Genomic DNA, 21130 nt, shown 5'->3' on the forward strand with positions numbered 1-21130 from the left:
ACAAATTCTGCACTTTGCTTTCTCATCATCCTGCTATCTGGGTCGAGGAAAGGGTCCTTTCTTCCTCCGAAACCCCACATGGATAAAGACTTTAAACATTTTCTGCTACCATGGGGTGGGGCGGAGCCCCACTCTCCCAGATCATGGTAGAGATGCTGGTGCTGGGCTGAGTCCTGTCAGGTTTACACACTCAACTAACAATCCAGTGACACGGCAGTCAGAGGGCAAGGATGTATCTCAAGCATCTTTGTTTCGGAGGCAGTCAATGCCGACCCCCACCAGATGAGGGGCGCAGCACCACCTCGGAGGCAAATTTGCAGACCGCGCACCGGGCTTGGTGCCCGGTCCGCCTCTGCGCAGATGCGAGCGCGTCCCGGTTTCCGCTCGGGCGTCGCTGATTGGAGCGGGGGAGAAGGCGGGGGTGGGGCTCAGCCAATCCGGGGCGCCCTGGGCCGTCCTCTTCCCCGCCCTGCACCTTCCAGGGGCGTCGGCAGCCGGGCGCCAATATCAGAGCGGCGAGAGGCCCACGGGACGCGGACTCCGACGCACAGGTCATGGCCTCCTGGGTGCCGCCGCAGCCCGCCTCCGAGGCCTCGCCCTGGCCTCTGCACTTGGTGCGCGCGCCCCTGGGGCTGCTGCGGCTGGACCCCACCGGCGGCGCGCTGCTGCTGCTCGGCCTCGCCGCACTGCTCGGCTGGAGCTGGCTGCGGCGGCGCCAGGCGAGGGGCATCCCCCCCGGGCCCAAGCCCTGGCCCGTGGTGGGCAACTTCGGCTTCGTGCTGCTGCCGCCGTTCCTCCGACGGAAGAGCTGGCTGTACCAACGGCGGAGGCGCTCGCCAGGGGATGCCTCGGCCGTGGGCATGCTGGTGCTCCTGTCCGACCTGGCCCGAGTATATGGCAACATCTTCAGCTTCTACATCGGCCACTACCTGGTGGTGGTCCTCAACGACTTCCACAGCGTGCGCGAGGCGCTGGTGCAGCAGGCCGAGGTCTTCAGCGACCGCCCGCGGGTGCCGCTTGTCTCCCTTATAGCCAAGGAGAAGGGTGAGCAGGACGGCGGCGGGATGCGGGGGCACGGGGGCTGCGGGTCCCGCGCCCCTGCCAGCCGCAGACGCCCAGCCAGCCTCTACCGCACCCAACGCCGACGGGGTGGGGGTGGGGGGCGCCGTTCCCCGTGCCTTTGACGTCCCGTCGAGCTGTGATGGACGCGTGACTCGTTCATGTACCAGGATTGGAAGTTGGGAACCCACTGCAAAGTTGAGGAAAAGAATGGGGTCGGGGTGCGGGGAGGGCAGCTAGGTGTGAAGCCCGGTTCCAACTTCCCGAGAGTATTCTGGCCTTCTGAGAGCAGAGTCTCACTTCCCAGGCTGTCTCTTGGGAGAAACTTTGGCCATGTTAAAAAGAGGGAGCGATATTCTTTTCACCTGGGTTTTGAGTGGAAGCGTTTAAGAAGATATTTTCCCCTAAGATAGCCCAGAAAACACATTAGAAACCTTTTGGCAATCCTAATACACTGGGTTTGTCGCCTCTGTGATTCTGGTTTAGGGAAATCTAAACTGGGCAGGTTTGAGGGCTGGGAAACGTACTATCCGCTGCAATAGAATATCACACTTGGCTCTTTTTTCTTTCCTTTCCTCTCTTTTCCTTTCCTTTTCTTTCGTTTTTGCCCTTTGTTTATCTGTCTTGCCTTTGTCTTATTGGTGGGCATAGGTCCCACACTTTTTTGCCTGAGTCACTCCTAAGTGTCAGTCAGGGGTTAATTTAAATGTCTTTCCCTTAGGGAGCTTTTTCTCACTACTTCTCCACATAATTTTGTAACCCTCTGGCCTGGATATGGGTCTTCAGCACTACACTGACCTCTAGAACAGTAATTCCTTGTCCTATCTGGCACATAGTAGGAGCTTAATTGGTATTTATTAAATAAATGAACTGCTACTTTCTGTCCCTGGAATGTGGCATAAAGAGATCCAGGCTTTTTAGAATCTCATTAAGTCAGGGTTTTGCAACAGTAATAATAATCATAATATTTTAAATGTCCCACTGAAATACAAATGTAACAATTCACACCTCACCCTCTCCATGCCTTCAAATATGCTGCTTTTTCTCCCTGAATTCTCTTCCCTTCATAACTGCCTGGAGAACTGCCTGCTTTTCTTTTCTCTTAAAAAAAAAAATGTGGTGAAATACAGAAAATGTACCATCTTAATAATTTTTAAGTGTACAGTTTGTGGCATTAAGTCATTTACATTGTTTGGAAGACATCTACCATTATCTCCAGAACTGTTTTCATCTTGCAAAATTGAAACTTTGTACCCATTAAACAAACATTTTAAAAAACTCATTCCTCCCTCTCTCTAGCCCCTGGTAGCCACCATTCTATTTTCTGTCTCTCTGCTGGGTACTTCACAATGGAATCATACAATATTAGTCCTTCTGTGACTGATGTATTGCACTTAGCATAATGTTTGTAGGTTCATCCATGTTGTAGAATGTGAGAACTGCCTTCTATTTTAAGACTAAATTCTAGTCTGTTGTATGTACACACATTTTGTTTAGCCATTTGTCCCCAGATGGACACTTGCATACTTCCACCTTTTGGTTATTGTGAAAAATACTGCTATGAATATAGTACACATACAAATATCATTTTAATTCTCTCAATTATTTTAGGTATATATCTGAAAGTAGAGTTGCTTGGTCATGTGGTAATTCTATATTTAATTTTTTGAGTAACTCATACTGTTTTCCACAGTGGCTGTGCCATTTTATATTCCCACCAGCTGTGAGAAAGGTTCCAATCTCTCCACATCCTCACAAACACTCATTTTGTCATCTTCATACCTGCTTAAATGTCACCTTTCCGAGAATGTGTTCCCTGACATACTTCTTTACCCCCAGGCATAGGTGGGCAACCCTTATCTCTGTGATACCACTGTTTCATTTTAACCCCTCTCTCACCCCCTTTGAGTCAATCCACAGGTCATTTCAATTCCTTCAGATATGTGTTCTGCATCCATCCACTCCTCTCTGTCCTCCATTGTCAGCACCCTCACCCAGACCACCATCTGGTACCTCAGAAGCCTCTTAACCAGCCTGCTTGCTTCTGCTTCAATATTTTATCAACTCAGCAGCCAAACAGATTGCTTTTAAGAACCCATGAGTCACACCATGTTGCTCCCCAGCTGAAACGAATTGCTTCCAATTCCATACTTGACCTAATGTGCTCGGAAGGACCTGGCCCCAGCTCATCTTTCTGACTTTATCTCTTCCCACTCTCCCTTTACTTGTGCATTTCAGCCTGCTCTAGACCCACTAAGTTGACTCCTGCCACATTTGTGATGCCTTAGTCTACTGGTTTGTCATCCTTGGACCTGGAGTAGCTTTTCACTTGGCTGATTCCTTGTCATCCCTCAGACCAGTTGTCACCTTTCAATTGCCCAATATCACAGCTTGTTTTCTCTCTCACACATTTTACTCATTAAATACTTGGAAAGTATTTACCCTATTACCTACTCCACCTACCACTAGAATGTGACCACCATGAGGGCAAAGCTTTGGTAAATCTGACTCACTACTATGGCCCCACTAATTGGCATGGAGTGGGTTATGAAGACACGTTTGATGACTTGCATACAAGCATCTGTTGATGAGCTTACCAGATTATATTATAATTTTTGTTGTGTGTCTGTTCCGCTAGATTTTTAAAGGTAGGAATTAATTTTCTTCTAGCTCCTTCCTGGTGGGTATATAGTTGGCTCAAGTATCTGTAAAAAGGCAGTTTCTAAGTATTAGTACATCCATCACAACTTATTATTAGATCCCTCTTTATCCAGGGAAAGACAGGGAGCCTGGTGTAACTTGGGGCTTCAATTTCTCAGATGAAGCATTTATTCCCCCGAGAGACAGGGTTTTTTAGGTGGTGTTGCTCTCCTGTTTTGGTGGATGTGTGTTGGGCGAATGAGCTGTGAAAGAATTGAGAGAAATTTCTGTGGCTGATGAAGGTTGTTGACAAGGGAAGGTAAAGCAAGAACTGTGCGTCACAAAGAAAATGCTTATGGATTTAACTGGGAGTAGAGAACAGATCCTCTGAGTAGGAAAACGTAGATAATTGAGGATGTTTTTTAATGGATATTTAAGCGTGAAAAATAAAAAGGGAGAATGTGAGTTTATTTCAAGATGCCCATCAAAGAATGAGAAACAGATGAGTTCTGAGTAGACGTCACAGATCAAGAAATGGAGAGCTTGATCAACCTGAGGAAGAGAGGCCATGGGAACTAAAGGCTGAGCTGCTCGGCTTGGCAAGACCTGAGGAGTGCCAAGCCACCTTTGGCTACTGTTGCCAATGGCAAATTGTAAAACGTGAAATTGTCCAGAAACAGGGTGTGTAGAAATAATATTAGGAATTAGAGGCCAATAACATTATTAAATACTTATTCCAAGATATTTTTAAAGAATTCTGCTGCTAAAGCTGGTGAGACTAGCAGCAGACAGGGGAATGTGTCAAACAGTCATGTGTGTAGAGAAGCTAGCAGTAGCTGACTTAACACATTGCCAAGAAGTTCTAGAACGTGGGAAGGTTGTATATTCTATTTGAGTTTTTCAAAATATCATGCTTAGGTAAGTTGATGTTCTTTTTAAGCCAACAAAAACTGCACTAAGCTAGATAGGCCATAAAGACAGTCTACATCAGCTATGCTCATCACACCCATTACTCTGTCCAATTTTTTTTCCTGAGCAGGAATAGAAAATAAAGTTTCAAAGTCAGGGCCAGGCTACCAAAGGAGTGCTTCACTCTAAATGTGCTCTATTTCTCCTAAAAGCGTTCTAGGCATCACATTTTTATTATGAAATATTTCAAATACAAAGTTCAGAGAGCAATATAAACCCACTTATCCACCACTCAGATTTGCTCCAGATTTGTAAGCACATAGCTTTATTTGGTATTTTTTTTAAACTTGCGTATATCATATATTTAAAGTATCTTTCTACTTATAGTTTTTGCTTTTTATCTATTTCCTAGTTGATAGAAATTAAATCATTTCTTATTTTGAGAGATTGCTAGAGACTTGGAGCAAGAATCAAAGCAAATAAAGAAAGCCATAAAAATGGAAGGCAACAGGAAATTTTGAAGAAGTTTAAAAATAAAGGCTGGAACAGTCAGTATTGAGTACCTCAAAAGGGAACAAGATGCAAAATTAAATTAGGAAATGAAGATAGAAAATGAAAGTTCATCTGGATAACTTGAAAATGTAAGAGAAAAACAAGATAACTGAATGTCGCAATAAATGGAGGAAAGTAGATTATTTGAAACAGTTATGTACTCATATGAAGAAGGTCTGAATTTCCACTAAGAGCAACACTCCTGTGACCCTATGTAAGGAAAGGGCAAATGTAATCAGTGGATAGCACTTCCTCAGCTTCAGGAGGAAGAAAATGTATATGTGATAAATGTAAAATTGAGTCCAGTTTAATGTGTTTTAAGTATTTTTATTTTAATGATATATGTTTATTGTAAAACATAAAACAGGAAAAAGAAAAAAAGGATTTCTTTCTTTTCAAAGAAAATTGGAGACCACCCATGAGCAATATTGTTTTGAGGTAGCTGTCAATGACATTTTTATGTAATCACCTTTGTTTTTGTCTAACTGAGCTGCTGTAATAGTACTATAGAGTGGGTGGCCTGTAAACAACAGTTTATTTCTGTTCTGAAGGCTGGAAAATCGAATATCAAGGCACCAGTAAATTTGCAGATTCGCCATCCACGGAGGCTTCCCAAATAATTGTCTGTAAGCTCATATGGCTGAAGTGGCCAAGGGAGCTCTTGTAGGCCCCTTTTATGAAGGCACTAATTCCATCCGTGAGGGCTTTACCCTCATGACCTAACTTCCAACTACTGTCACATTGGGCATTTTGGATTTAACATATGAATTTGCAGGGGACGCAAACAGTCAGCCTGTGGCAATCTTCCAGTATTTTTTCTATATATATGTGTATTTTTAAAAATGTATTTGCTTCCTTAAAATGGAGTCACATTTTCACACTTTTTAATCATGTTTTTATCACTTAAGTGTTGTGAATGTGTTTCCATATTAGTAAATATTCTCCTGCAGAGTTCTTAAAAGCTGCACAATTGGGCCTTCATTTGGTTTGAGGTAGGTTTTTGCTTCAACTCTCTAGCACCGGTTCCTCTGGCAAGAGCACCCCTTCTTCTGAGGGATCCCCCCCACACACACACTCTTTTTATCCATTACCCAGGGTTGGAACAGGATATACCATGTCTTTCTAAAGAACTCTCCTCGCTGGCCACCATAGTCAGCCAAGGGATGGACCCCTGATCATAGGTGGCTTGGTCTAAATCTCGTGTCTTTGTAAGAGTGGTTAGTTTGTGGACTGGGCACAGAATTCAAAAATTCTAAATACAGATCTTCCCTCATGTAGTTTTAGTGTAAGAATTTATACTCGTGGCATAGCTTGGAAACCTCAAGCCAAAAAATAAACTTAAAGTGCTCTAACTTGGTATTACCATGGGGTACCTGACTCAAGCATTTGAGTCCTTCCCCAGTATTGTTGAGGTTAGACCTGGAGGATACAGTTCTCTCTGGTGGTCAAAATGAGAGAATGGGCACCTCAAGAGAGTTCCTGATTCTTGGAAAAGCTGTTTTGCAGCAGGAAAGGATGAAATCAGGCACAAAAAAAGACGAATAGGTACAAGGAGAAAAAGGTTGTGGCATTTAGTTTTCTCTGAAGTGGTGACACCAAGCCTTCCTGTTTTTTTGGTTCCACAGACTAATTGGCCTTTTTCTTGAGGGCATATTTTTTGTCATTCCCAACTGACAGTGTCCTGCTTTTTGCTTTGGAGCCATTTTTATTTTTCCGTGTATGTTCTTTGAAATTAAGTATTTGTGTACATCCATGAGTACCTCACTTTTCAGGATGAAGAATGGAGAAAATGTCAACTGCGGGCTGTGCCTGACCCTCCACCAAACACCCCTGAGGCCCTGAGCTGTTCTGCTCCCTGACATGGGTGTTTGCGAGGCTTGGAACCCTGAGGCTGTTCATTCTACCCTTGCCTGTCGTCCCTGGCATTCTTGGGCACTGTCTCTTTGTCATACCTGTCAGCTTGTACACACCCCAGTGCTCAAATATTAGCCTCTTTGGAGAAGGTTCCCTCCATTTCCTTGCCTTGTCTAAACCTGAATTCCCCTTCAAGATAATCAGCCCTTCTTCAAATACTGTCTTTAACTTTGCTCACGTTCTTTGTCTAAAATGTGCCTTCATACACGTCCTTATTTACAAATGATGTATGAGCCCAGATGTCCTCTCTCCTGGAAAGTGCTGCCTTCCCTCAGCAGATGTGTTGCTCTTTCCTGTATCTACATTGCAACTTGAGTTGCAACCCCAACATACTGCACTCAATACAGTACATCCCAGTAATACAACATTCAGTGTAATCCAACATAAAACATTCAATTCCATACATCCTCTGGTTGCATGCCAACTATGCAATTTCAGTACAACCCAACGTACAACATTCAATACAAGCTGCAATTTTCACTCAGTCCAGCATACACAGGATATTGGGATTGCTGGTCTGATTCCTCGCAAGACTGTAGGCATCTTGAGAACAGAACTATGTCTTTTAAATCTGTATGCCTTTAGTATCTGACACATAGGGGACTTAAATATTGGAAAAACTGATAGAAAAAGAGCATTTTGCTAGGTAAAACCCTTCCAAAATACAAATGTGTAGTTTAAAAGATGGTGAGTAAATGATACAGACTGAGGGCCTAACAGAAGAAAAATAAAGTTCCTTGAGAAATAGGACAAAGAAGAGATGCTACGTGTGATTATCTTAAATTAGACAGTAGTTAAGGTTAGTATCAAATCCTGAAGTTAGAGTGAGAGACCATTTCTTTCCAAGGACAGAGAGGGAGGCCCATCAACACTTGGCCTCTGAATGCTGAACACGGCAAAATCCTCAGCAGTGGTTAAATACAGGAAGAGTGGCTAAGCTGTGGTTGCCTAGGAAGTCGCTTATGGAGCTTTGTTAAACTAACGGAGAGTTCTGGTTTCATGCATGGGTGAGACATTTCCATTCCTTCATTTTAACAATCACAAAGCCAACCAGAAGGAATTTTAACAGAACACATGCTCCATCCATGATGAGATCAATCTACAGTCCTGCAGCCAACATCTCAAGATAGGATAGGCATTGTCAGGTGACTTCATGTAGTGGAGGATGACCCCTGCTAGGTGTCTGCGATGGGGGTATTGGTGGGATACGAGACACTTACCCTGCAGTGGGGGGTACTGGTGGGATATGAGACAGCTTACCCTGCAGAGTCCTAGGAAGGCTCAGAAATTGCCACTAACAGTGATCACAGGAGATGGGCAAGCCACTGGGCTGAAAACAGTAATGTGACATGCATATGAAGTATAGTTAGACCACTTCCTTATCACCATCACCACACCTACAGAAAACAGAAAGTGTATGCTCTGGAGAACCTTGGATTTTAGTGACCCCTTTGCCAGAGATGTAGAGTTGGGGGCAGGGAGATAGGGCCTTGCACCACACAAGATGAAAAGTTGCCTCTAGATAAAGAGAGGACTCCTGCAGAGCATCACTCTGAGTGAAAGTATGAATTAGCCAAAGAACACTCTACAACCTGGCCACCAGCAAAAAGAAAACAAAGAACTTTGTCTTGGCCTGGATCCTGGGAGAGAAAATGTCCTCCGTCCAACTCCAGTCTCTGTGACAACTCTGCCATTTTAGTGCAAAAGCAGCCATAGACTATAGGTAAATGAATTATACTGGCTCATTAACTGGCTGTGTCCTAGTTAAATTTTATAGACACTAAAATTTGAATTTCATACGATTTTCACATATCACAAACTATTTTTCTGGTGTTTTTCAACCATTTAAAGATGTTAAAACTAGTTTTAGCCTTCTGGCCATGCAAAAAGAGGCAGTAGGCTGGATTTGACCTGTAGTTTGCTGACCACCATCCTAGGGTTTAAGTAAGCCTGTTAAAAATGTAAGGGTGTGCATTCATCTTGTTTCTCTCAATGCGAAAGAAGGCTTGAAAGGAAGGGGAGTGGGAAATAAGCAGCAGGATGAATGTTAGAAATAAATGAGTAATTATACTAAATGTACATAGACTAAACTTACTGGCTAAAAGACAGATTGCCAGAATGGATTTTTTAAAAATCCAAATGTATGTTGTTTTAAAAGAGACATTCCTTCACCACCAAAAAGACACGTATCTCAAACATAAATGTACATTGAAATTCAAGGGAAAAGAAAGGAAAAGTTTATGCCAAGAAAACACTTAGAAAAGTTGATGTATTTTTGACAAAATATACTTGAAGTCAAACTTCATTATTAAGAATAAGGAGGGTATTACATGATGATAAAAGGAAACTATTTTTTGAACAGAAAGATATAATTCTACCCTTTAATGTACCTAACAAAGTTGTCTAGCATATATATGTGCCAAGCAATGTAAATAGAACCTTATACCCAACAACTGCTTAGAAAAAAATTCTTCTCGACTTTATTTGGAAATTTTATAAAATTGATCACAGGATAAAAAGCAAGCCTCATTATGTCAAAAATCAGTAAAGACAAATTAACCTAGGTGGAAAAAAAGAATCATAATAGAAAAATACTTTAAACTTAAAACCATAATGAATTACATAGAAATAATACTTGTGGACTGCAGCTAAAGTGGTACCCAGTGGCAAATGTAGAGCCTTAAATTATTTATTGGAATAAAGTTCTGAAAATTGATGAAATAAGTGACCAACTTATACATCCAGAAAAGAATAAAAGAGACCTCAAAGGAATAAAGGAACATCTCATTATAATTTTAATCATATTCTCAGAGAGAGAATACACCCTGGCTTATTTTAGGAGAGAATATGTAGACAAGCACATTAAGAAAGGATGTATAGGCCACTTTAATTTGTGAATATGAGTTTTTTAGAAAACATACTGGGAAACCAAATTCAACAATGTTTTGTTTCTTTTTTTAAAAAACAAAAACATTATAACCAAAGTTGAATTTATTCTTGGATGGCAAGTAAATCCAATTATCATAAAGAGGGCAATTTTCAAAATATGAATTAAATGCAATTCTAACCAAAATCCCAAGGCCTTTTTAAAAAAAATATTAGAACTTGACATGTTGATTTTAAGGTTTCATGAAAGAATAAATAGCCAAGAATTATCAAAAACAATTTTGAAAAAGAACAAGAGTGGGGTAGGGGGTGCTTCTGCATTAGATATTAAGACTTACTACAAAGTCAATTTATGTCTTATTATAAGGTAACAGTAATGAAGACAATGTGCTATAAGCAAATAGACCAATATTGCTGCCTAGAAAACCTGCAAACCAACCTGCCTGTGTATGGAAAACATGTGACAGAGGCAGTACTGTACATTAGTAATGAGAAGGAGGGGCTCCTGCATAAACAGAGCTTGAACAAAGGTTATCCAAATGGGGAGGAAAACTTGGATTCCTGCTTCACAGGAGTAGCAATACCTAACATTGATATAAATTTGGTGTACATTATAGAGACCTAAATGTGAAAAAGCAAAAATTTTAAATTTTACTAGAAAATAGAAAATGTGTTTATGACCTCAGGAGAGAAAAGAGTTCTAAAATAAGACATGCAGCCCAAATCATGAAGAAAAAGATGGATGAATTCACCTATCTTTGTATTTAAGACTTCTGTTTATCAAACAATAGCATTTAAAAAGTGAAAAAACAGTTCACATCCTGGGAGAAGATATTTGCTATGCACCTAGAATATAAGAGAAAAAAGTACACAGTGAATAAGCGCAAATTACAGAATAGGAAACCTGGTCAATAACCTTATGAGAAGCTGTTCAACTGCCTGGTAACAAACTAGCCAATGCAAATAAAAATCAAATGAGATACATTTCAGCCCTCTGACAGGCAGACATCAATGTTGAGGAGTACCAAGTTACGGCAACAATTTGAAACTAATGAAGACATTCATTTACTTATGGTGGGTGCATTTTTTAGTATACTCTCCACTTTGGAGAGTAATTTAGAAATGTTTAGTCACATTGAAGATGTATTTTATGAGCTCATCAGTCCACTCTTAGGTATATCATCAAAATTCTGAGGGAGTGGAAAAGGTAGAATAAATACATTTTCTAAAAAATCTTTAGAAATTTGCCTCTCATGTATCCCTTCTCAGGAAACTAATAGAGGATTTTTCTTAGCAAAAATAAGGGAGTAAAATAAGAAAAAGGAAGACAGAATCCAGGAAATGGGTTCAACACAGGAAAGTCTAAGAAAATTCCTAAGTAATTACAAGTGGAAGTCAGGGAACACCTCAACAGAAGGCCTAGAAAGCAACCACTGCAGATTTGAGCAGACATGTGAAAGATTCCAGAGAGGAAAATGGAACTGATAAGTTATCTGATAACATTTGACCACATGGATGTTTATTTTTAAAGGCTTCTCATAGAAATATTAAAGACTAAGAAGATTTAACCACAGAGAATGTCTTTATTTCATTTCCAGCTATATTCGTAGCATGCTGGTGCTTGGCAAATAGGAGGCATTCAGAAATATGTGTTGAATAAAGTAAAGCATGTCCTTGAAGGTAGCAGAAATGAAGTAGATTAAAAATGGGAAAGGAGGAGAACTAGCTGAAAGAGTAAAGCACACCATGGAAAACAGGAAGATGAAATAGATGACAGGAAATGAGGAAATATTTTAGAACAACTTCATACATCTAGAAGCATTTCGGTTGGGTCTGATGGTGGAAGATGTATAACATAAGTGAGAATCATATAAGGTGTAGTTGTAGATGACCTGGAGTTCAAATGTTTTAAAAGCAGGTCTCTTGACAACAACAGATATTATTTGATTCCAGATTCCAAATTTGATGGCCAGTGTTCTAATCCAGTTGGGCTGTTGACTTATTCAGCTAATAGTTAACATGTTTCTCCTTCCTACCCAGTCCAATGCTAAAAACTGGGATTTTAATGGTGAGGACAATCAAATGTTGTCCCTGCCATCATATGCAGACTGTTACTATACTTAACCTCTGTTCAAATGTTTAGAATATGGGAATATCCAGTTGGAAATATTTTTTAAGCCTGGATTCACTCTTAGGAAATAAAAGGTTTTAAAATTTACACAAACTCTAGAAAACTGTTTTTCATTTCACCAGAAGTTACTATCTATAAGTTTTATAGTAGATCTCCCTACTCTTATTGAATATGATTTTTATTATTAGAAACGTATTACTGTCTTGATAAATTTTGCTAGTCATTCTTTTTGGCTGGTGATCTTTGCATATATATGAACTTTGAGAAATGACTTGAGAAATACAGAATACACTTCATAATAGGTCCTGTCCAGTAGTACCAGGGATTGTTCTCTCTCACCTCTGTTCTTGGTATCCTTCTATAGGGATTGTATTTGCACATTATGGTCCAGTCTGGAGACAACAGAGGAAGTTCTCTCATTCAACTCTTCGTCATTTTGGCCTGGGAAAGCTTAGCTTGGAACCCAAGATTACTGAGGAATTCAAATATGTGAAAGAGGAAATGCAGAAACACGGAACAGAGCCCTTCAGCCCTTTCCCCCTTGTGCACAATGCTGTCTCCAACATCATTTGTTCCATGTGCTTTGGCCAGCGCTTTGATTACACCAATAATGACTTTAAGAAGCTACTTGATTTTATGTCACGAGCATTAGAAATTTGTCTAAACACCCAGGTCCTCCTGGTCAACATATGCTCCTGGCTTTATTACCTTCCATTTGGACCATTTAGGGAATTAAGACAAATTGTAAAGGATATTACCAGCTTCCTTAAAAAAATCATAAAAGACCATCGAGAGTCTCTGGATGTCAAGAACCCTCAGGACTTCATCGACATGTACCTTCTTCACATAGAGGAGGAGAGGAAAAATGGTAACAAGAGTAGTTTTAATGAAGATTACTTATTTTATCTCATTGGGGATCTCTTTGTTGCTGGGACTGATACCACAACGAACTCTTTGCTTTGGTGCCTTCTGTACATGGCACTGAACCCTGACATACAAGGTAATTAGTAGATGTTTCCTTTATTCATGGCAAAACCAGGTTACTTAAATCAGGTTCGGCAACCTTGGCGATCCTGTGGCTTCTAACACTGAGTAATGTCTTCAGGTTGGAGAACAAAATGGAAATACTTGTATTTCATAGGACTTGGTAAGATGTTAACAGTGAAACTCCAACTTTCTGGACAATAGGATTAATGTCTTATACACTTGCCCCTTCTTTAACTCTCTACAGGTCTGATTCTGTGTGAAATCTGTAATGGAAGATGACGTTTTAGAGAAGAATTACATTTTAGAGCTAAAGGGATCATCTGAGCTCATGGATCTCATTTTGAAAATGGAGAACAGTGTCCCAGAGAAGTTCTGAGACTTTCACAAGGTCCACAGCTAGTCCCACCATATCAGTACAATAGGTAGTGAATGTCAGCCATTCATAGTGGAAGACTACAGGGGAGGATAATTTCTGTTACTCCTGTTATAACTTGTATATCAAACTTAGTGACTAAAACAACACAGATTTTTTATCTTATAGTTCTATACATTGGAAGTCTGATGCATGTCCCAGTAGGCTAACATCAAGATGTTGGCAGGGCTGCACTCCTTTCTGGAAGATCTGGAGGAGAATCCATTTCCAGCTTCCTTGGTTCCTGGCCCCCCCTCTGTATGTTCAAAGCCAGCACTGTTGCAGCCCTCTGACCATTCTTTAATCCTATCTCCCACTGACTCTAAACTCAACATGGGAAAGTCCTCCAATTTTAAACCCATGTAGTTAGATCGGCACACCCAGAAAATCCAGGATCATCTCAAGCCCTTAATTTAATCACATCTACAAAGCCTCTTTTGCTATGTAAAGTAGCATATTCACGGGCTCCAGGAGATTCGAGTTTAGAAGGCTTTGAAGGCCATTTTCTGCCTTCTATTGATAGGATTGTGCCTACCTGTATTAGTTAACTATTGCTGAGTAACACATTATCCCAAAATTTAGCAGCTTTAAACAATCATCACATATTATCTCACACAATTTCTGAGTATCAGGAATCTAGGAGTGGCTTGGCCTATGATTGAGGATTTCTCATGAAGTTGTAGTCAGGAGACTGGCTGGGTCTTCAGTGATCTTTACACTTAACTGGGACTGAAGGCTCCACTCCTGAGATGGCTCATCCACATGACTATTGGATGCAGTCTTTACCGCTTGGGCCTTTCCCAAGAGCTGCTTGACCGAGCAGCTGCCGTCCTCCAGAGTCAGTGAGCCGGTAGACAGTGCATGACCAAGACAGGAGCTACAGTGTCTTATAATCTAAGCCTAGAACCGACATACCACCACTTCTCCCTTATTCTACTGGCCACATGGACCAACTCAGTACAGAACGGAAGGGGACTGCACGAGGATATGAACACTGAGGCAGGGACTGTTGGGGCCGTGGTAGGCTACCACACCCTGTCACGTATGAAAGCTTAGAGAGTCAATCCAGCATTCCAATGAGAGAATGATTTCCAGTGCTTTTGCCTTTGCCCCGGTGTTCTGCTGTCCTCTTTCAAATTCAGAGGGTACAGGGTCCCTGGGACTGGCTGCCTGCACGTAGAATATCTACCCAGTGCTTCACTTCACTGGGGCTGAGTCAGAACTGTACTGCTTACTTACCTGCTGTGTGTACAAAGTGCTGGGAAGTGTGTGTACAAAGGCAGTCTCAGTTCTCTCCCAGTTTATCTTCCAGCCTATTCTTTCTTATTCTTTACTCTTTTTTTCATATAGAAAAGGTTCATGAAGAAATTGAAAGGGTCATTGGTGCTGACCGAGCCCCTTCCCTCACTGACAAGGCCCAGATGCCCTACACAGAAGCCACCATCATGGAGGTGCAGAGGCTGACCGTGGTGGTGCCTCTCTCCATTCCTCATATGACCTCAGAGAAAACAGGCAAGTCCAGGGGCTCCCTCCTTGAGCCCACATGAGGGCAGCCCAGCTCCTTAACCCAGAGGAGCTGATATGAGGGCGTGGTGACCACTGCCTAGCTTGGTCCTTCTGAGGGTTGGCACTGTGTGATGGGTACTCAGGTACCAGGGGGCACCTCAGCTCTGCTGTCTGTTGCTCGTTGTACTGGCCTTCCAGCACAGCTTGTTTTGTAAAAAGCTCTCTAGACTTCAGAGCAAGACACTTAGACTAGTCAGACAAACCCTGCCACCATTTAACGTGGCTGTACTGGCTACAAAACTCAGAATTAACAAAAGTACCTCTCAGTCCTCTTCTTAGAGATCAGAAGAACTATCTAAATATGGAATTGAGAATTTTAACTGGGAATTATCCTACTTCAGTTTTTACAGTTTTGTGGTGGAAGCATAAATATTAAAGAATTAGAAGAGTCCATCTGATCCTAAGGGCACCTTTTTCAATCTCTCACCTACAGAAAAATGTGTCCATTTGTTCAAGTCCTTAACATACAGGCACTCTGCAAACATCCACCTCCTCTAGGGACAGCCCATGATGTGAATCCCATGGTTAAATCTAGTTATAAGACAGTTATGGGAGGCAATCACTTAAAAATGACTATAAAGACTTAACAATTTCTTTGGTGCAAATTAGGTACACTCTGCAACATCTTTGGGGCGTTGTTTAAGGGGCACATGAACTTATCAGCCAGTAAGAGCCAGTGTTGAATTCCCTGTACATCCCTTTACCATAGTTTACCTTCCTCATCATACATACTGTTGAGTGGACATAAAAGATTCCGTAAACTGTGCAGTTTTATACAAGTAATAGGAATATGCAATTCTTTGGGAATGTTTACCTGAAATGCCCTGTGATTTCTGTTTTGGTGTTTCCCCTTAATTGGGATGATCTTATGACTTGATTTAATTCATTAACTCAACATCTGTCAGAGCATGCCCTGTTTCATGCTGGGTCTTGGGACGGTGACAAAAGAAGGATGCCAGTTGGTAAGGTCTTGCCCCTAACCCTCAAGTGCCTCCAAATTTAGTCTCTAGCAAATTAAGAAGCTACGTATGTAACTAGATTTTTTTCAGATAGTGATGTTTATGAAGAACTATTAGTAAAAGCATGTTGAATGACACTGTGTTTGTTTGTTTCAGTGCTCCAAGGGTATACCATTCCCAAAGGCACAGTGATATTACCCAACCTTTGGTCAGTACATAGAGACCCCGCCGTCTGGGAGAAACCAGATGATTTCAACCCTAATCGATTTCTGGATGATCAAGGACAACTTAATAAAAAAGAAACATTTATTCCTTTTGGGATAGGTCAGTTAAACTTTTATTTTCTTAATGGCATAATTAAAAAAGAAGTAGAACTAAAAGAACCTTTATATTTCATAACATTGTTTTAAAAATGTTTCTGGCGAGCTAGCATCAAAGAGATAAATGATTTAGGTAATGCATCTCCATGATGTTCATTACAGATTTTAAAAGCAAAATGAAAGCAATTGCTTTCAAATCTTTAAATATGACTAGAAATCTCCCTTTCTGAGTTGCCCAGGTGATTGTTTGAGTCCCAGAGAAGTGTTGGGGTTAAGAGCACTTACGACCTCCTGCTGGGCTGGGGCTTGAGAGGTCAGGTTCCCCCATCTCCCCGGGCCCTCTTCAGGCTCCTGGATTAGGACATGTAGGATTCCTAGAGAAGAGGAGTGCTCAAGAGAGTCTTATCTGACTTATTTTCTCCTTAATCTTCCAGGTAAGAGTGAAGGAAAAGATAGAGGGCAGCCTGCCAATTTGGATCTGTCTCTAGTTCCTATATAGGATGAAACAGATTTTTTTTAAGGAAATTAGTAAATATTTTATTAATGGAATAATAAATAGGTAAAAGACAATGACAACCATATGTGTCCATCAATGCAAAGAGCAGCTAAGTTCCTAAAAATGCAGTTCATATAAAACAAAATTCATAATTTCAGAGCCCATTTACCCTGTCCTATTTCTGGCTTTTCACTACAAACACAGATATATTCTTACAATATATAATTTTAGGTATAAGGCTTAGGTTTTGGAAGAAGATGAGCAATTACAGTCAAAAAGAAATTCTGTGGAAAAATATATGTTCAGATCCTCTGCCCATTTTTCAATAAAATCATTTGGACTTTGTTATTTTGTATTTTGAAATAGATTTTTATGAGTACGAGTTAAAATGTGAACTTGATCATTTGATATATGTGGCAATTTTATTTTTAAACTTCCTGTATCTGCTTAAAACACTTAATCTAGATGTTTTACATAAATTTGTCCTTTTTGAAATAGGAAAAGGGATGGTATTATAATCCACACTTTTTCCCTGATCTCATTTTTAGGGAAGCGGGTATGTATGGGAGAGCAACTGGCAAAGATGGAATTATTCCTGATGTTTGTGAGCCTAATGCAGAGTTTCACATTTGCTTTACCTAAGGATTCTAAGAAGCCCAGCCTGATTGGAAGATATGGTCTAATTTTAGCCCCACCACCATTTAATATAGTCGTTTCAAAGAGAAAGAACATCTCCAAGAAGAGAATGTAAATACATTTCCTTCCAAACAGATCCTTCCTTCCTTCCGTCAACAGACAACAGATCCAGCAACACAGCGCATCCAAATTAGGCTCTAATTAGATACTGGAAAGAGGGTAGAGCAGGAGTTTTCATCTTGGGAGGATTTCTCAGCAGGATACCTCTGTCATTTTAGTAACCCATGTCTGTGACTTAGGGGATGGGGACTAAAGTACTGGGTTGGGAAGCAAGAGGTCTGGATTTTATTCCCACTGGCATCTACCAATGAGCATTTCTTCTCATCTTACAGTGCCTCTGTGATTGTGTGCATAAAATGAGGCTAACAAAACTTGCCTTCTCTCTGTCAGTGCTAATGAAGGTCACATGTCCCCTATCTTCTCTGCCATCACCCAAACACTGTTAAGTTCTGGAGAACACATTCAGGAATAGAAGGAAGACCTACTTGTGTAAGACCTGGGACAACATGGAAACGGTTTCAGACTTGAATACTTTGTCAGAGAAGAATGTGGGTGTAGGTTACAATGACTTAGAGTTTTTCTCAGTACAGATCCTATGTCAGTTTTAGGGGGCTTCTTTTGTTATTGTTATCTTTATGATTTGAGTTTTTACTTTTTGTAGACATGGAATAAGTAGATTCTTGTCCATTATGCTAAGGAAAGGTTATGGTTTGAATTTATATGTATACCTTCTATTTCAAGGTTCAAGGCCTGAACCGTAGGCCTGGCTGAAGAAGTGGCTTCCTGGCAGAATTCCTTTCTGCTAGTTGACTTGCAAAGATGTAGCTCTATCTTTTGACTTGAGCCCTGAATAGTGAGCTCAGGAGTTTTAATACTGGGATTCATCAGGAAAGGATTCAAACTGTACCAAACATTCCTTTTCTATTCTGTCTACTAGCCCTAATGTGTCTCATCACTGAACACTCTCAGACAGGAAGGCATTCCTATTCTTTTTAAAAGAACTAAATTGTTCCTTAATAAAGAAGATCCCTCTAGAAGAGTAGTTCTCAGAAAAAGGTAATGGCCGCTTTCAGGGGGTATTTGGAAATGTACAGGTGCATCTTTGGTTATCACCCGTTTGCTGCCCTGAGGCCAGGATGCTAGATGTCTTGAGTAGCCGCTTACAGTGAAGAAGTGTCCTGCCTAGTATGCTAGTATATCCCCCATCAAGAACATGCTCCAGAGAATGATTTGCCCTTTTATTCTCCCATAGTATCCTCATATGGAAGTAATCATGATATAATATGAGCATCTGTACTTTTGAGCCTTTCCTCATGCTGGTACCATACTTAATGTTTTACTTGTATGCTCATATAATTCTTCCAGAAACCCTATTAAGAGGATGCTGTTTTGTAGCTGATGAAGCTGAGGCTTAGAGAAGGAAGGTAAGGCACATAGTTAAAAAAGTACTGCTGTTCATTGCAAACCTACCAGTGTTTGCGACTGGGGAGTTCTTTCTGAACCACTTCTCTGCATTGCCATTATCCCATAGCACTCTACTGCTCTGCATTTTCATTACAGATCAATGATACACAGGCTAATCTTTAGGTGCCTTATGGATTTTTGTTAATAGAAGAAGAAAAATGAGTAAGTTTTTTCAACATTCCTAACCAATGTGTAGCTTGAAAAAAACTGAGATTACATTGAAATCAGGTGTTTATTTTCAATAAAATGCCTCAAATTGTATCATTTTAAAAACATCTTTATATGGTAAATCGCTGAAAGGATTGTTAATGCTTTCCTGTACATGTTGACATTTTACAATTTTATACTTAATGACTTATTTTAAATGTAAAATAATACTCCTTTGTTTTATAATTCATAAATCTGCCTGATAACTAATTTTTAGTCCTCATCTTTAGCATAATATTTGATGCTTTTATTAAACTTTTTAGTTTAACTGAGATAGTGTCATGTCTGGTTTTTTGTTTCTTGTTTTAACTGCTAAATAAAATTTTGTTTTACCAGATGTCAAATTAGGAAATGCCAGAGGGTATGGGCCTCCAAAAAGAGAAAGATAGCCACAATATAATATAAGCATGGCTTTAGACAGAAGGATAATTCTTTTAAAATTGTAGTCCTGATGCCACAGAAATACAAAGAATTATTAGAGAATACTGTGAAAAATTATATCCTAATAAACTGGATAACCTAGAAGAAATGGACAACTTTCTAGAAAAATATAACCTTCCAAGACTGATCCAGGAAGAAACAGAAAATCTGAACATACCAATTACCAGCAACAAAATGGAATTGTTAATCAAAACACTACCTAAGAACAAAAGCCCCAAAGCAGATGAATTTATGGCTGAATTTTTTTTTTTTTTTGAGAGGGCATCTCTCATATTTATTGATCAAATGGTTGTTAACAACAATAAAATTCTGTATGGGGGAGTCAATGCTCAATGCACAATCATTAATCCACCCCAAGCCTAATTCTCATCAGTCTCCAATCTTCTTAAGTATGACGAACAAGTTCTTACATGGTGAACAAATTCTTACATAGTGAATAAGTTCTTATATGGTGAACAGTACAAGGGCAGTCATCACAGAAACTTTTGGTTTTGATCACGCATTATGAACTATAAACAATCAGGTCAAATATGAATATTCCTTTGATATTTACACTTGATTTATATATTTATATATGGATCCCACATTTCTCCCTTTATTATTATTATTATTTTTTTTAATAAAATGCTGAAGTGGTAGGTAGATGTAAGTTAAAGGTAGAAAACATAGTTTAGTGTTGTAAGAGAGCAAATGTAGATGATCAGGTGTGTGCCTGTAGACTATGTGTTAATCCAAGCTATACAAGGGCAATAAAACATCCACGGATGCAGAAGATTTCTCTCAAAACAGGGGAGGTGAGGTTCTAAGCCTCACCTCTGTTGATCCCCAATTTCTCACGTGATGGCCCCCCTGCAACTGTGCCCATCTTAGGTTGTTCCTCCCTTGAGGAATCTTACCCATCTCTGGCTAACCAGTCATCTTCCGGGGCCATACAGGGAAATGTAAAATTGGTAAGTGAGAGAGAAGCCATATTGTTTGAAAAGGTTAGCTTTTTACTTTGCAGATTTATGCCCTGTGGTTTATGGCTGAATTTTATCAAACATTTAGAGAAGACCTAATATCCACCATGAAAGTTTTCCAAAAAGTAGAAGAGGAGAGAATACTCCCAAACTCATTCTATGAGGCAGCATCACTCTAATACCAAAACCAGGCAAAGACACCACAAAAAAAGAAAGTTACAGACCAATATCCCTGATGAACATAGATGCAAAAATACTCAATGAAATATTAGCAAACCGAATTCAAAAACTCATCAAAAAGGTCATCCATCATGATCAAGTAGAATTTATTCTGGGGATGCAAGGATGGTACAATATTTGAAAATCCATCAACATCATCTGCTGTATCAACAAAAAAGGACAAAAATCACATGATCATCTCAATAGATGCTGAAAAAGCATTTGAAAAAATTCAGCATCCATTCATGATATGATAAAAACTCTCAACAAAATGGGTATAAAGGGCAAGTAACTCAACATAATAAAAGCCATA

The 21130-nt window shown here is 40.2% G+C and overlaps 1 protein-coding gene across 1 annotated transcript; it reads left to right on the plus strand.

Annotated features, from left to right (window-relative positions):
- The first annotated feature begins 478 nt into the window (after positions 1–478).
- On the plus strand, positions 479–19470 carry LOC118930085 (cytochrome P450 2U1). The gene is made up of 5 exons (XM_036920933.2): positions 479–1044; positions 12456–13091; positions 14841–15002; positions 16172–16339; positions 17380–19470. The coding sequence occupies exons 1-5, from the start codon at positions 555–557 to the stop codon at positions 17580–17582; spliced, it is 1659 nt and encodes a 552-aa protein (XP_036776828.1). The 5' UTR covers positions 479–554; the 3' UTR covers positions 17583–19470.
- Positions 19471–21130: the final 1660 nt, after the last annotated feature.

This window comes from Manis pentadactyla, chromosome 5 (assembly GCF_030020395.1).
Source record: "Manis pentadactyla isolate mManPen7 chromosome 5, mManPen7.hap1, whole genome shotgun sequence".
Lineage (NCBI taxonomy): Eukaryota > Metazoa > Chordata > Mammalia > Pholidota > Manidae > Manis > Manis pentadactyla.

What these genes read in the sequence shown, in the direction of transcription:
- LOC118930085 (XM_036920933.2), top strand. Translation starts at nt 555, where the DNA reads ATGGCCTCCTGGGTGCCGCCGCAGCCCGCCTCCGAGGCCTCGCCCTGG. An exon ending in ACTGAACCCTGACATACAAG is followed by an intron (nt 13,092 to 14,840) that starts GTAATTAGTAGA and finishes TTTTTCATATAG; the next exon opens with AAAAGGTTCATGAAGAAATT. An exon ending in TATGACCTCAGAGAAAACAG is followed by an intron (nt 15,003 to 16,171) that starts GCAAGTCCAGGG and finishes TGTTTGTTTCAG; the next exon opens with TGCTCCAAGGGTATACCATT.